This window comes from Arachis duranensis, chromosome 3, assembly GCF_000817695.3.
Source record: "Arachis duranensis cultivar V14167 chromosome 3, aradu.V14167.gnm2.J7QH, whole genome shotgun sequence".
Lineage (NCBI taxonomy): Eukaryota > Viridiplantae > Streptophyta > Magnoliopsida > Fabales > Fabaceae > Arachis > Arachis duranensis.
The window spans coordinates 62,782,591-62,798,840 of record NC_029774.3 but is presented as its reverse complement, the minus strand read 5'-3'; the positions used below and the strand labels follow the sequence as shown (position 1 = coordinate 62,798,840).

Here is a 16,250-nt window from a genome sequence, read left to right as displayed (position 1 = left end):
GACTATGGACAGAGCTGTTCAAACTCCTTGGGTCGGAGCTTCATTTCTCAACAAGCTTCCATCCTCAAACCGATGGGCAGACTGAGAGAGTGAATGCCTTACTCGAGTGTTACTTGAGGCATTTTGTAAGCGCTAATCAGAAAGATTGGACAAAACTCCTCGACATTGCTCAGTTCTCATATAATTTGCAAAGGAGTGAGTCTACAGGGAAGAGTCCGTTCGAGATTGTGACTGGACAACAACTACTTACACCTCACTCTCTTCCTTCCCCTTACTCAGAGAAAGAGCCCTGGAGCTTATCATATGATTAAGTCTTGGGAAGAACAAGCAGATGTCACTCGTTCTTACCTCGACAAAGCTGCCAAGAGGATGAAGAAATGGGCAGATAAGAAGATGAGGCATGCAAGCTATCAAGTGGGAGATAAGGTAATGATCAAACTTCTTCCACAACAATTCAAAGCCTTTCGCAAGGTTCATAAAGGCTTAATCCGTAAATACGAAGGGCCATTTGAGATCAATGGACGTGTTGGGGAAGTTGCTTACAAAGTACAACTCCCTCCCTCTATGAAGATCCACCCGGTCTTCCATGTGAGTATGCTTAAACCATATCACGAAGACCAAGATGAACCAAGTAGAGGTGATTCGAGTTGTGCTCCACCTGTGATGATTAGATCCTTTGATAAAGAAATCGAAGAGATCTTAGATAATCGCGTCGTGCGACGAAGAGGAGTACCACCAAGTATCCAATACTTGATCAAGTGGAAAGGACTTCCGATAACTGAAGCTAGTTGGGAAGCTCGTGAAGATCTGTGACAATTCCAAGAACACCTAGAGCGCTATCATGAAAAGAACGCGACGAGGATGTCTGCGCATTAGGTGGGGGAGAATGTCACGGTAAATTTTTAGAAGGTTAGATTTAACAGTGTTTGTATAGTTTTCTAGAGTGTTTGAGAATACTCTAGATGGTTCTGGAACGTTCTAGAATGTTCTAGAAGTTCCTGGAATACCCTAGAAGATTCTAGAAGACTCTAGAAGATCATAGAATATTCTAGAAGAGTGTGGATTGATATAAAAGTATGAAGAGTTGTATGGAACAATCTAGAAGTATTTAGAAAGTAGTGGTAGGATAGATATTTATAAAGAAGGTTCTAGATGATTAATCTAGACCATTGATTAGATTTAATACTAACCATCCATTGAGGAGGTGGATAGCTATAAATAGGAGGTAAGAGTTAGTGTGATGGTGTGTGAATCATTTGTAACCACACTTGAGTACTAAAGTGTTCTTTCCACCAAACTTCCTTTTTCTTGTGTTCTCTTGTGTTCTTAGCGTTCTTGCTAAGTATTGAGGGTTAGGCTGACTTGGTCTTAGCTCAAGAATTAGAGTAAGTCCGAGTGCCGGCACGGTAGCATTGGAGTGTGTCCAAGGCCGTGACAGAACGCTAGGCTCATTTTTTTCTATATTCTAAATAAACGTGTGATATGCATTAATATCTTTATAATATTGTGTATTACACTGCTATGCTATGAGTCTGATCCATTTTTTTTAAAAAGAACAAAATGTAGATGACGTTTTGTCACTTAATAACAATTTTTAATTAAATAATAACAAAATGACATTGACGTTATGTGTTAAAAGAATTATATAAAATTTTTATATATAAAACAGCAACAACATTTTGTATATTTTTTATTTTTGTTTAATTGATAAAAAAGAGAACGTCAGTGACGTTTTGTACAAAACGTCGACAAAACGTCGGCATTGACATTTTGTTGAAGACCATAATAACATAAATGAGAAAACGGCGGTCACATTTTTTGGTGGAAAAAGTCTAGGGGGCCAGCAGTTTTATTGAATTTTGGCCAGTATGTAACCAGCAGAGAAAGGTAAGCCATTGGATGAAATCTCACACCAATCTCACACCATCAAATCATCATTGATGGCTAGTTGATGGCTAACAATCATAAAAATTGCTGGCCCCTAACATTACTCTTTTCGGTGGCCATCAAAATTTCCGGTAACGACGTCAAACACAGTTTTTGGACATTTTGGTGAATTACATCAATTTGAGCCCAATATTAAAAATAAAAATCCTGATATTTATTTTTTAAAAAATCCGATGCTAATGTAACGAGCAACGGGAATAGCAGGAAAAAACTAGTACACCTGATTGCTCGAAAGTCAACCTCTTGGCCAGAGTTACAGTTCACACAATTAATTGCAGAGCTGCAATGGCAAAACTGAAGATCGGAGGGACGTGGGCGGGGGTTCTGGAAGACGTGGACTTGGACAGTTGGACCGTACCAAAGCTGCGGGAAGAGGTGGCCAGGCGCTCCAACTGCTCCCCTGACTCCATCAGTCTCATATGCGCCGGCAAAATCCTAAAGGACGATGACGCCACCGGCGGACACGGAGGAAATGGAAACTTGGCTCAGGTGGGCGTTAAGAACAATTCCAAGATCCTCGCCTCTCGTGTCTCACCTCAGGAAGGCAATTTGCTCAGGCAGGAGATCATGGCCGAAGAAGAACGCTCTCGCAGGCTTTCCCGGCTCAGGTACCTCGCAATCGTGTCTTCTTGATTTTCATTGTTTGTTAGGTTTAGAAGCTGTGCAAAATTTTTGATTTTCTTGATTGAAGTCGTTAGACTCCTAGGAACTGCGCACCCTTCTGTATAAGCTAAGAATTTTTCTAATTAGATAGTCTACGAGAATTTTTATAATTCGCGATTATGAGGGATTTTCAACTAGGTTGATGACTAGTGAAGACCAGATTAGGTTTCAACCTGAAGGGGAAATCTCTATCTTGTGGGTGTAAAAGCGTTTGACACCCATTGTTATTGACTTATTGGTACTACTTGAGCCCAGCGGATTGGGTGGCTTTAGGTCGGAGGTTTCTTCGGTGATGTGTACATGGCTTCTGACAAAGGAGGCACATGAAGGGGACAAAGCCAAAATTGACAGGGTTAGGCGAAGGTTGTGCTGAAAATGTTGTTTAAATTAAGGTTAGAGGAAGACTAATAATTTAAATGTTTAGGTCATACCCCGTGGAACAGCCTTCAGTTTTGTCACTCTTAGTAAAGGGTTCGCCAGGATTCATGAATCCTTCAACAAACCCAGAGAAATTTTGCGCACCTATCGCCGGTAGAGAACTACAGAAGTCATATCTGGAGTAAACATCAGTGGAGAGTGGGGGGGCACAATTGCTCTAGCCCAAGAGAACCCCGTTGTTTGGAACCTCCCTGTTTACAAAATCCCTCTTCACTTTCCAGGAAATCTCACTTAGGAAACTCTTGGTCTTTCCGCCTCATAATATGTTATATGTAAATATGTAATTCCAATTAGATATTATATCGTGTAACTTTAACCACATAGTCTGCGGAAGAGAGGTTTTGTTCAAAAATTATATCTATAATGCAAGATTATTAAATGGTTGCAAATTAAGAAATTTGGATTGAGAGGCCTTGATAAACTTTATGAACAACGCTTCATTTCTAATGTTATTACCTCAGTCATTCTTTTGCACCTAGTGCAGAGAAATGTATAAGACAGTCTAATTATGTCTTATATCTGTTTTAATTAAAAACAAGAAAAAAAGAAAAAGTTAAAAAGAAGGAAAAACTTGAACTCTTGTTACTTGAGTTTTTGTACCATGAGAATCTTTGACAGTTGCTGTCTTTGTATTTGATTAATGAGGGTTAAATTTTCAAATAATTTGTATTCAGGGATGTTTCATGGTGCTTGGTTTTGGGAATAATCACGGAACAAAGTTCTAAGTATTAGGAGGAAGGTAACTTACGTTGTCTGTATAAGAAATTAAGAATAGTATTGCGGTTGGGTCGATCCAATTGCTCTATTTCAGGATAAAGATAAGCTTCTAATTGCTGGATATGTTCTAAGACTGGACTTTGACCTTCATCCTAGCTGAGCTCAAAGAAAGGGTTAAAATAATTTATTTAAAAAGAAAAGAAATCATTGATGATATATTAGAGAAGACATTTCTGCTTCACAATAGATCAACCGTTGCAACCTTCTTTCTTTTATAATTTTAATCTTATGCAATGTATTGCTGGGATGTTTTCAATTTGATCCATGAGGCCTAATGATTCACGAACAATGGGAAGCTTATGTTCTCCAGCACCCCTTTCCCAGTCTAGGCATTTTGTTGAGAAAATCCAAAGACTTAATTTGTTTATCATATTGGTTACTTGTTTGCATCAGTATTCTATCTGAAGCTCTTTTGTCTTTGATGCAAACAGGGCAGCTGCAACTGCATTAGCGGAAAGACATGCAGATGGTTCACTACCTGTTGAAGATTTCAACATAGAAGTTGAGGATCAAAGTGGCAAGAAAGTACGTCTAGGTTCTGAGACTGATCAAAGGTATTTACCCTTTTATATTGTCATTCTTTATGGATGGAATTGTTTGAATATTAGGGTTTTAATGCCTATATTTTGTTTCCACTGTTGAAGTGAGTCTCAAACTGTCATTTGGCAGGGCAGTAATGATGGGATTGATGCTTCATGCAAAGGGAAAACGTCTTATTAAACAGGGAAATTACAAAGATGCACTAAAAGTGCTTAGCATGGGAGAGGTCAGTTCCTGATGATATTCCTCTATTTCAGCAAGAGCTGTATATTGTTGCAAATATGGTTTTAAATAGACACAGTTCTGAAGCTGAATAATGCTAGTAGTGTGCTTGATCACCATTGTTTGATTGTTTCATTTTCTGTACCCTTGAGGTGAGTGATCAAATTTATATTTCCACATTTGGGAATATGAATGTATTCAGTTATCAGTTATTAATTTGAGCCAAGTGATGCTATATTTTGATTTTATATTGTTATAGTCATTTTACTTCATGACACCCTTTGGGTGCGACCCTTCTCCCGACCCTGTGTTAATGCGGGACGCTTGTGCACCAGGCTGCCTTTTTTTTAATAGTCATTTTACTTCGTTGTTTAGTTGTGATTCCTTTTTGTTTTTGGTTTTTCCCAAACTAATTGACATTGGAGTAGCCTTTTCCCACTTAAAGAGTTTGTTGAAAACATTTATTTTACAATGAGGCTTTCAATCAAGTAGGATAACATCGAATAGGTAGAGCTGCTTTTGATTTGGAGCAAAGCAATTTTAACTCACCTAAAACATTCCCCATCTAACTTCCATTTCATATGGAGTGCGTGCTCTGTTCTTTTCTTTTAATATATTTTCCCCTATGTGCTTTAATACCTAATTTGAAATTATTTCTGTTTTTGTCCACTCAGCTTATTGACAATGTTCCAATTCTGCAAATAGACATGGTGTGGTGCTACTTTATGATACGAGACATCAGATGGCTCTCAGATGCAGGAAAGCGTCTTGAAATGGCTAGGGTGGGAATTGAACGTGCTCATGGGAAGGATTCTTTCCGCCTCAGACTATTACAAGGAGGGCGCTATCCAGAATTAGCATTGTGAGTTGTCTGTGTATATTGTTCAACTAATATTTAGTAGAATTTCCCAAATAATTTCTAATCCTCAACTTCAAGTAGATTATTTTGGTGCCTAATTTTGTAAACTTGTAAGGAGATTTACTTATTTAACTCTACGTAGACATTTGAGACTGGACCTGCTTGAAGGGGTGGTCACATATCATAGTGGCCAGTTGGACAAATCAAGAAAAGCATTAGATTCTGCAAAAGCAAAATTTAACCAGGTTTGTCCAACTGCTATAGCATTTTGACATAAATTATGATATGGAAAAAAATTCAACATTTTTACTCATATTTACTTATTTTCTTTCGTATTCTTGATTGATCACCATGCTGGTTGGTTGCTAATGCATGTGGCATGAAATAATAAAGATCAGCTGAGCTCAAGCTTCTGTAGGATAAAGAATTCTGCTTCTAAATTTAAACTTTCTGGGTACCAGATAATATTGATCATAATTCTCTTTTATACTTTTGAAAATGATTAAATATAGCCCTTTCTATTTTCTTGTCCATACCTTCTTGCCACTCTTTTTTCCCTTTTAAATTAGCGGAAAATGAACAAATAGTCTAGCTAAATAGATTGCTAGTTTTTTTCCTTTATTCTCCCCTTGTAAACAATGTTCTGTTTTATTCCAGCTGCAAGTCCCAGATGAAGCCTTATCATTTCTTATGAGCATGGGCTATAAAGAACGTGATGCAAAGAGAGCATTGCGAATGAACAATCAAGATGTGGGAAGTGCCATTGATTTCCTTGCTGAGGAGACAACGAAGAAATTGCAGAAACAGGAGGAAGATATCCGGAGAAGAACTGAAATTAGGTAGGTGTCACTTAATGTTTATTGATTGCTATATTAGTGGTATTTATATGTTTGTTAATATTTTTCTCTGCCAGGGAGCAAAAGCGGTATGGGATGACACCGTTGAAGAAAGCTGTTGATCTAGAGAGATTGAAGGAATTGGCCTCTATTGGGTGAGCTTTATTTATTGATTTTGGTTTTCTATTGTTGGCAGTGTTATTTGGTAAACTGTGACTGGTAAGTTACATCTCTGTAATTTACGCTAAAAAAGTTGGCAGGTAATGCAAGAATGTATCCGCAGATGCTATGTACCCTTTGATAATTTTGTTCTGAACAAGTATTTTAAGGTTTGGATATGACTGAATATCGACAGGGCGTAAAATCAACTAGATTCACTCTGTACCAGTGATAAGTGGGGAGTGATGTGCTTACCAATGGTTAGGGGATTGCATAAAATACAACGTAAAAGGATTAGGTGCCTCCTCTAGTTGCTTAATTTAAAGTCATTGTGGTTGTATAGGGAGCATATCCCAATGATTTAGCAATGATTATAGGAGGAAAATGTATAGAGAAAAATGAAATAAAAGAAAGGGGGACTGCAGCAGTGAATAACATGAATTGAATCTTAGTGGGACAGATCTGGCTTACCCTTATAGGAGGACTGTTAAGGGCTTGGATATTATGGGGTGCTCAAAGTCCCACATCGGGTAGTATGGGATGCTTGATGTTTTATATAAGGAAAGTGGTTCTTCCCCCTTATCAGCTAGCTTTTAAGCTGTGGTTTCCCACTTTCCTTAGATACTTAACAATGACATCATAGCATGGTTGTTGGTGCCATGAATACAGATAACCGGTAGCAAAGTGGCTACCGTTGAGTCAGTGTCGATACTGATAACCGGACGTTGGCTTTCAGGGGCAGTGTATTGTCAGGGACTTGGGTAGTATGGGGTGCTCAAAGTCCCACATCAGGTAGTATGGGATGCTGGATGTTGTCTATAAGGAGAGTAGTTCCTCCCCTTTATTAGCTAGCTTTTAAGTTGTGGTTTCCCACTTTCTTTAGATACTTAACAAGGACACTTAGTCATAATTCAGTTATTTCAGTTATAGGAAAGGATTGGGATCTGGGCAGCAGAGAGCATGCACTGTGCTCTAGCTTGTTACCTAATTCAAGCTATATCTCTGTCATTTTTCTCTTTTTTTCCCTGAATTGGTGAGCTTTTAATCATGTTTTTCAGAGTATTAATTCAAGGAAATTCCTTTAGTTCTGTTGGCTGTTGTGTTGTTTCTGTTTACTTTAATAAGAGTTCATTTCTGATCTTCATGGAGAAATATAAAGATTTTATCCAAGTGTTCCGTGATTGGAGACGATGTCTGTCTTCCAATATAGATTCTATTTGCGGTATATAAAGCTTATGGAAGAGGTTGCCATTGATAAGCTATTAATGTCATGTTGGCTTGAGGATCTGAGTTATGAGATCCTAGCCCACAATAGTTACACACAATTTATTCATGGGGCGGCATCTGTTGTTATCAACTATCTAAATAATCTTAGACTACTACTATAAAAATGCTTGGTTAAGAAAACTCTTATAATGTACTAGTTAAATTTAAGTTGTTGCTTCTAAATCTGACAGGTTTGACAAGGAGCTCGCTGCTGAAGCCCTTCGAAGAAATGAAAATGACACTCAGAAGGCATTGGATGATTTGACAAATCCAGAAACTAATTCCGCTTTGCAGGTTATTATTAGTATTATTTTTTGACCATTTTCTGCATAACCTGAAGCCAATATTTCTGCTGACTCTCCCCAACATGAAGGTTCATATTGAGTCGAGGAAAAGGAAGAGACAGAAACAAGCAACGGAAACTCAAATTGAAAAAGTTGTACACATGGGTTTTGAAAGATCAAGAGGTACAGAAGTTAAGTTTAGATATAACAAACAACGATATGCTCAGGTTAAACCTGGTTATGCTGGATTCTGATACTGTTTCGTGTTTGCAGTGGTTGCTGCCTTCGAGGTCGGTGGCACTTTAGAAGAAGTAATCCAAAGACTGACGGCACTGCCTGAGGCTGACCATACGGCTGAAGCAATTCAAACTGCTGCTCCTGATGGCAGTGCAAGTTCATCTGCGCCTTTACCACATAACGTTTCTGAAATGCTAGAGCAAATTAATGATGTGGAAGATCCGTCGGATCTCAGCAAAGCAGAAGAGCGAGATGTGGAGATGGAAGACGAGCTATCTGAAGTTATAGTGAAGACTGATGCACTGGCTGACTATGACATTGAAGTGAACATAGAAGGGGAAGCCATAACCGAGTACTTGGCTCTGATAGAGGCTGCAGGCAGCTCTGGAAAAATGGCTCTTTCCCGGTAAAATAAGTGAAAATGAAAGATAATAAATACTCAAATTCATCCACAAGGAATTTCAAATCAGAGATTCTGCTCCTTAACAATTTATCTTTTTCTTTAGAAAGAAGTCCTCGACAATTACTCCCATCAGACAAATTAGTATTTCCGCCGTTCTGAATGGACTAATTTGTCTTATAATAATTTTTTAAAGATCTAATTGTCTTATAAGAAAATTTTCAGTAACTTATTTATCAAGAACATATATTAAAAAATCAATTGAAAGCGACCAAGTGATCAATTTGTCTATCGAAAGTAATTCTTGAGGACTTCTAATGAATAAAACTTGTTGGGGACTAAAATATTCAATTTGAAATTTGTTGGAGGGATTAATTTGAGTGTTTACTCAAAATAATAGTTTATGTAAATAGCAGGATGATGTAGTTTAGTATTGAATATTTGTCATGGGCGTTATTGTGTGCATGTGTGCAAAGTAGGATGAATACATATCTGCTCATTCACCGAATACTTCCTATAGTACTAATTTGGAAATTCCATATATCATTATTTTCTTAATTTTCTTTTGTATTTACCATTCCATAGAGATATGTCTTAAAACTTGTTCGCTATTTCACCAATTACCAATAATATGTTTATTCTGCTGAACATTTAGGCGATGACTAGTTAATCAGGTATAACGAGTTGCCGATAATATGTTTGAGGAGTAAATGGTTAAATTAGTTACTAAAAGATTATTTATTTTTTAAACTAATTTTTGAAAGATTTTTTTAGCCAAATTTATTTTTTACAGATTTTAAATTAGTTATGTTTGTCGTTTTGTCATTTTATTTGTTAATAGTGTCAAAATTTGTTAATTTAATATGTTAAGTGACACTCTAATATATACTTAAAAGTCTTAATTGACTATTAACATAATTAGTTTATGAAATTAGATCAAATTAATTTCAAATTAAGAGATTCTAATGCCTCAAGTTTTCTGTTTAATTAGGTTTTGATTTGATCTAATTTCATAAACTAATTATGTTAATAGTCAATTAAGACTCTTAAATGTATGTTGAGGTGTCACTTAATCTGATACATTAGCAAATTTTAACACCATCAACAAAAATAAGTGACGAAAGGACTAATATGACTAATTTAAAATATTTAAGGGACGAATTTGATTAAAAAATTTTTTATGAAACTAATTTAGAAAATGAATAATCTTTCATAAACTAATTTGACTATTTACCTATGCTTGAGACTTCGTGGCACCCGTCCTTGTTGACATCTCTTAGGTAGCGTTTGGTGGAGAAACAGAGACAGAAACACTGAGACTGAGAGACTGAGACTAAGAGACAGGGATTGAAACAAATCTCAGTATTCTGTTTGGTGCAAAATGGGAGACAGGAATTGAAACAAGAATAAAGCTCTAATTTAATTTGCACAAAGGATAAAATTGGAATTAATTAATTGAAATGAAAGTATTTTAGGTATAAAATGTTATTAAAGTTTCAGTCTCCATCTCTAAAAATTTCAGTCTCCTGTGTCCCTACTTTTTGGAGGTACTGAAATACTGAAATTTTAGAGACAGAGACAGAAATTTTAGTACCAGTCTCTGAACTAACAAATACGATACTAAGTCTCAGTCTCTCAGTCTCTGTCTCAGTACCTGAAAACAAACGCTAAGAACATTCAGACCATTACTACAAAATAATGGTTCTAAGGTCAGTGATCTCGGAAGTTAAATTCGATCTGAAAGAAGACGAATATCTGGAGATCCAAGAGCAAATTCGAAACAGGAGTTGGGAAATCCTAGCTAATCCTAAGACAAAGGTGGGAAGAAATATGGTTCAGGAATTCTACTCTAATCTGTGGCAAACAGACAGGCAGAGAATAGCTGGAACCGCCTTCTATGACTATCAAACTCTGGTCAGAGGGAAGATTGTTCACCTCCACCCTGACAAAATAAGAGAGATCTTCAAGCTGCCTCAACTGCAAGATGACTCAGACTCCTTTAATAGGAGAATGATGAGAACAAAAAAGAGCTTGGACGAAATTCTAGAGGACATATGCCTCCCTGGAACCAAGTGGACAACCAACACAAAGGGTGTCCCAAACTAACTCAAGAGAGGAGATCTCAAACCAGTCGCTAGAGGCTGGCTGGACTTCATTGGGTGTTCTATACTGCCCACTAGCAACCGCTCTGAAGTCACCATCAAAAGAGCAGTAATGATCCATTGCATTATGTTGGAAAAAGAAGTGGAAGTTCATCAGCTGATTTCTTGTGAACTTTACACAATTGCAAACAAGAACTCCAAAGATGCCAAATTGGCTTATCCAAGCTTAATCTCTATGCTATGTAAAGATGTTGGGAGTAAAGACGGGAGTAAATGAGTATATCTCGGTTGAGCAACCAATCACAAAAAAATCAATGGAAGGACAACAAGTGCAGGATGACCCCATCAAGAGGAAAGCACAGGAGTTCCTCCCGGAATTCCCACAAATTGAATACTAGGACCATTTTGAAGCATCTGTTACCAAGTTACAAGAAGCTATGGACCAACTAAAGGAAGAACAGAAAAATCAAAATAGCATGCTTTGCAAACTACTTGGGAAACAATAAGAGCAAGGGCGTGAACTGAAGAAACTGAAGCGTCAGAAGCTATCTCTTGAAGGGCCAAGAACCCACAGACTAAAGGAGCATCCACCTCCCAAAATAAAGGTTGTTGAGTCCTAATCTTAGCCTTAACTCTGTGATAATTGTTCTTATTAGGAATTTACCTTAGAAGTTATATATGAGTATTAGTAATTAGTATCTTTATTTTGATTTTATCTCCAATTAAGCTATAATTTATTTTTCTCATCATCATCAAACATGAATAAAATAGTAGATTTTTAGAATAAGGAGGCAATATTTTTTCGAGTTTTTAATAAGAAAAATTCAAATTATTTATATGTGGTGGCAATACTTTTTGTCTTCTGAATGAATGCCTAAACAGTGCATAATTTTGATGGTGGAGTTTATGAATGTTAAATCTGTTGGCTCTTGAAGGAATGATGAATGAGAAAAATGTTATTGATGATATGAAAAATCATGAAATTGATTCTTGAAGCAAGAAAAAGCAGTGAAAAAAAAGGAGAAGCATTAAAAGCCAATAGCCCTTTAAACCAAAAGGCAAGGGGAAAAAGGATCCAAGGCTTTGAGCATCAATGGAAAGGATGGCCTAAAAGAAATAAAATCCTGGCTTAAGCGGCTAAATCAAGCTGTCCCTAATCATGTGCTTGTGTCATGAAGGTCCATGTAAAAAGCTTGAGACTGAGTGGTTAAAGTTGTGATCCAAAGCAAAAGAGTGTGCCTAAGAACTCTGGACACCTCTAACTGGGGACTTTAGTAGAGCTGAGTCACAATCTGAAAAGGTTCACCCAGTTAGGTGTCTGTGGCATTTATGTATCTGGTGGTAATATTGGAAAACAAAATGCTTAGGGTCACAGCCAAGACTCATAAGTAACTGTGTTCAAGAATCAACATACTGAAATAGGAGAACCAATAACATTATCGGAATTCTGAGTTGCTATGGATGCCAATCATTCTGAATTTCAAAGGATAAAGTAAGATGCCAAAACTGTTCGGAAGCAAAAAGCTACTAGTCCCGCTCATCTAATTAGAATCTGAGCTTCACTTAAAACTCTGAGATATTAATGCTTCTTTATTTCTCTTTATCCTATTTTATTTATGTAGTTGCTTGGGGACAAGCAATAGTTTAAGTTTGGTGTTGTGATGAGCGGATATTTTATACGCTTTTTGGGGGTAATTTCATGTAGTTTTTAGTATGTTTTAGTTAGTTTTTAGTATATTTTAATTAGTTTTTAGGAAAAATTCATATTTCTGGACTTTACTATGAGTTCGTGTATTTTTCTGTGATTTCAGGTATTTTCTGGCTAAAATTGAGGGATCTGAGCAAAAATCTGATTTAGGCTGAAAAAGGACTGCGGATGTTGTTGGATTCTGATCTCCCAGCACTCGAAATAGATTTTCTAGAGCTACATGAGTCCAATTGGTGCGCTCTCAATTGCGTTAGAAAGTAGATATCCAGGGCTTTCCAGCAATATATAATAGTCTATACTTTGCTCAAAGATAAACGACGTAAACTGGCGTTTAACTCCAGTTCCATGTTCCATTCTGGCGTTAAACGCTAGAAACAGGCTACAAGTTGGAGTTAAACGGCCAAAACAGGTTAGAACCTGGCGTTTAACTCCAGAAACAGCCCAAATACGTGAAAAGCTCAAGTATCAGCCCCAACACACACCAAGTGGGCCTTAGAAGTGGATTTCTGCACTATCTATCTCAGTTTACTCATTTTCTATAAACCTATGTTACTAGTTTAGTATTTAAACAACTTTTAGAGATTTATTTTGTACCTCATGACATTTTTAGATCTGAACTTTGTACTATTTGACGGCATGAGTCTCTAAACTCTATTGTTGGGGGTGAGGAGCTCTGCTGTGTCTCGATGGATTAATGCAATTATTTCTGTTTTCCATTCAAACACGCTTGTTTCTATCTAAGATATTCATTCGCACTTCAATATGATGAATGTGATGATCCGTGACACTCATCACCATTCTCAATCTATGAACGCGTGCCTGACAATCACCTCCATTCTACCTTAGATGGAATGAGTATCTCTTGGATTCCTTAATCAGAATCTTCGTGGTATAAGCTAGAATCCATTGGCAGCATTCTTGAGAATCCGGAAAGTCTAAACCTTGTCTGTGGTATTCCGAGTAGGATTCAGGGATTGAATGACTGTGACGAGCTTCAAACTCACAAAGGTTGGGCATAGTGACAGACGCAAAAGGATCAATGGATCCTATTCCAGCATGAGTGAGAACTGACAGATGATTAGCCATGCGTTGACAGCGCACTTGGACCATTTTCACTGAGAGAACGGATGGTAGCCATTGACAACGGTGATCCACCAACACACAGCTTGCCATAGGAAGAACCTTGCGTGCGTAAAGAAGAAGACAGGGGAAAAGCAAAGATTCAGAAGACAAAGTATCTCCAAAACTCCAACATATTCTCCATTACTGCATAACAAGTATTATTTAATCCATGCTTTTTATTTACTACCAATCAAAACTGAGAATTATTATTATCCTGACTAAGAGTTACAAGATAACCACAGCTTGCTTCAAGCCAACAATCTCCATGGGATTCGACCCTTACTCACGTAAGGTATTACTTGGACGACCCAATGCACTTGCTGGTTAGTGGTACGAGTTGTGAAATGTGTGATTTACAATTTTGTGCACCAATAATCCTTAGTAATAGATTTTATGGGACCTTTTTCACCTTCATTTTCGAACACCTACATCCTTGTGGCAGTGGACTATGTGTCTAAGTGGGTTGAGGCAGTCGCTTCACCCACTAATGATGTAATAGTAGTGATGAAGTTTCTCCAGAAACATATCTTCAGTAGGTTCGGTGTCCCACGGAAATTAATCAGTGACGGAGGCACTCCCTTCTGTAACAGACAGCTTGACTTCCTTCTGCACCGTTATGGCATTCGGCATAGAGTGGCCATCCCATAGCATCTGCAGACAAATGGGCAAGCTGAGGTCTCCAACAGAGAACTAAAGAGAATCTTGGAAAGAACCGTGAGCACCTCCAAAAGGGATTGGGCGAGGAAGCTTGATGATGCTCTCTGGACATACAGGACAACTTTCAAGACCCCTATAGGAACATCACCATATCAACTTGTGTATAGAAAGGCATCTCATTTGCCAGTGAAACTGGAACACAAGGCCTACTGGGCAATTAGATTCCTCAATTTTGATGCTAAGGCAGCAGGAGAAAAGAGGTTGCTCTAGCTTGAGTTGGATGAGTTTTGACTTGCTGCATTTGAGAATGTAAAAATCTATAAAGGAAAAAACCAAAAGGTGGCATGACAGGAAGATATCTTCTAGGTCTTTAAACCAGGTTAGAAGGTCCTGTTCTTCAACTCTAGACTCAAACTATTCCCCAGAAAGCTCAAGTCACGTTGGATAGGACCCTTCGTGGTCACTAATGTGTCACCCTATGGACACATAGAACTCCAAGGTAGAGACTTTGACAAAAGGTTTACTATTAATGGATAGAGAGTCAAACATTACCTTGGGAACAATGTTGAGCAAGAAAGCTCTACACTGCTACTAAATTGAGTACAGTGAAGTCCAGCTAATGACAATAAAGAAGCGCTTGTTGGGAGGTAACCCAATGATTAATAGTATATTACTTTTTTTGTTGCTTAATTTATTCTTATTTGATTTATTTTTCTTGCATTTCAATTAATTTACATAGTTACTTTGCTTTCTAACATTTGTGATCATGTATACCTCTTAAAACAGAGATTTTAGAACTGAAAACAGATCACCCTGGGGTAAGTTCCTTGCTGGCATTAGACACCAGACAAGGGGAAAGATGGGCGTTCAACGCCCAAGAGGGAGGAGCATTGCTGGCATTGAACACCAGGGAAGAACCCCTTTGGGGCATTCAACGCCTTCCTAGGAGCAAGAATCTGGCGTTGAACACTAGCCAGAGAGCAATGGCTAGACATTCAACACCCAAAGGAGGATGGAGAGCTGGTGTTGATCGCCAGCCAGGGTGCATAGGTTGTGCGTTCAACGCCCTAAAAGGCATGGAAAGCTGGCGTTGAACGCCAGCCAGGGAGCATTGGCTGGGCATTCAACACCCATGAGGAGCACAATCTTGGCGTTGAACGCCAGAATAGAGGTACTCTGGGCGTTCAACACCCCAATCAGGATAGGGAGGTTTGACTTTTTCAAATCATATCTTTTTTAAATCTTATCTTTTCAAATTATCTTTTCCAAAGCCAACTGCTTTTGATTCAATTCTTTTTGAACATCATCTTTTAAATTCAAATTCTTTTCAAATTTTTCTCAAATCTTTTTAAATTCTTTTTCTAATCTTTTGTTAAACTTTTAAAATCTTTTTCATATCTTTAATGCTTTAACAATTTTAAATCTTACATTTCTTATCTTTTTAAAATATTTTGAATCATATCTTTACTATCTTTATTTAATCATTTTTCGAAAACCACCCCCACCCTCCCTATATCTATGCTCTATGGCATTCGTACCATACTAACTCCCTCATTCACCCTCCATCCGAATTCTTATCCTCTTCTTCGTCTTCGTCTTCCTATCCTTTTTCTTTTTGCTCTGGGACGAGCAAAACTTTTAAGTTTGGTGTGGAAAGAGCCTTGCTCTCTCATTTATTTGAACTCCATGGCTCCAAGAGTGGAAAATCCACTTTAAGAAGCAACAAAGAAGATGACCTACCCACACCAATAGCTGTCTTCAAACCATACATTCCGGACCATGGTCCGGGGAAAGGCTCTCTATTTTCATCTTGACAAAGTGAGAGAGATCTTTAAATTACCCCCACAAAGAGATGATCCAGAATCCTTTAATAGGAGGGTACAAGCCAATCCAAAGCTAGATCAGGTCCTAGAGGACATATGTCTACCTGGATCAATGACACAAAAGGCAAACCAATGCAACTAAAAATAGTGGACCTCAAACCAGTTGCTAGGGGTTGGCTGGACTTCATTGGGCGCTCCATCCTCCCAATA

At 37.8% G+C, this 16,250-nt stretch overlaps 1 protein-coding gene across 1 annotated transcript; it reads left to right on the top strand.

Moving 5' to 3' along the window:
• Positions 1–2,127: 2,127 nt before the first annotated feature.
• Positions 2,128–9,198, top strand: LOC107479256 (uncharacterized). The gene is made up of 10 exons (XM_016099405.3): positions 2,128–2,555; positions 4,257–4,379; positions 4,495–4,591; positions 5,262–5,449; positions 5,589–5,691; positions 6,104–6,285; positions 6,360–6,437; positions 7,899–8,001; positions 8,081–8,174; positions 8,265–9,198. The coding sequence occupies exons 1-10, from the start codon at positions 2,233–2,235 to the stop codon at positions 8,636–8,638; spliced, it is 1,665 nt and encodes a 554-aa protein (XP_015954891.1). The 5' UTR covers positions 2,128–2,232; the 3' UTR covers positions 8,639–9,198.
• Positions 9,199–16,250: the final 7,052 nt, after the last annotated feature.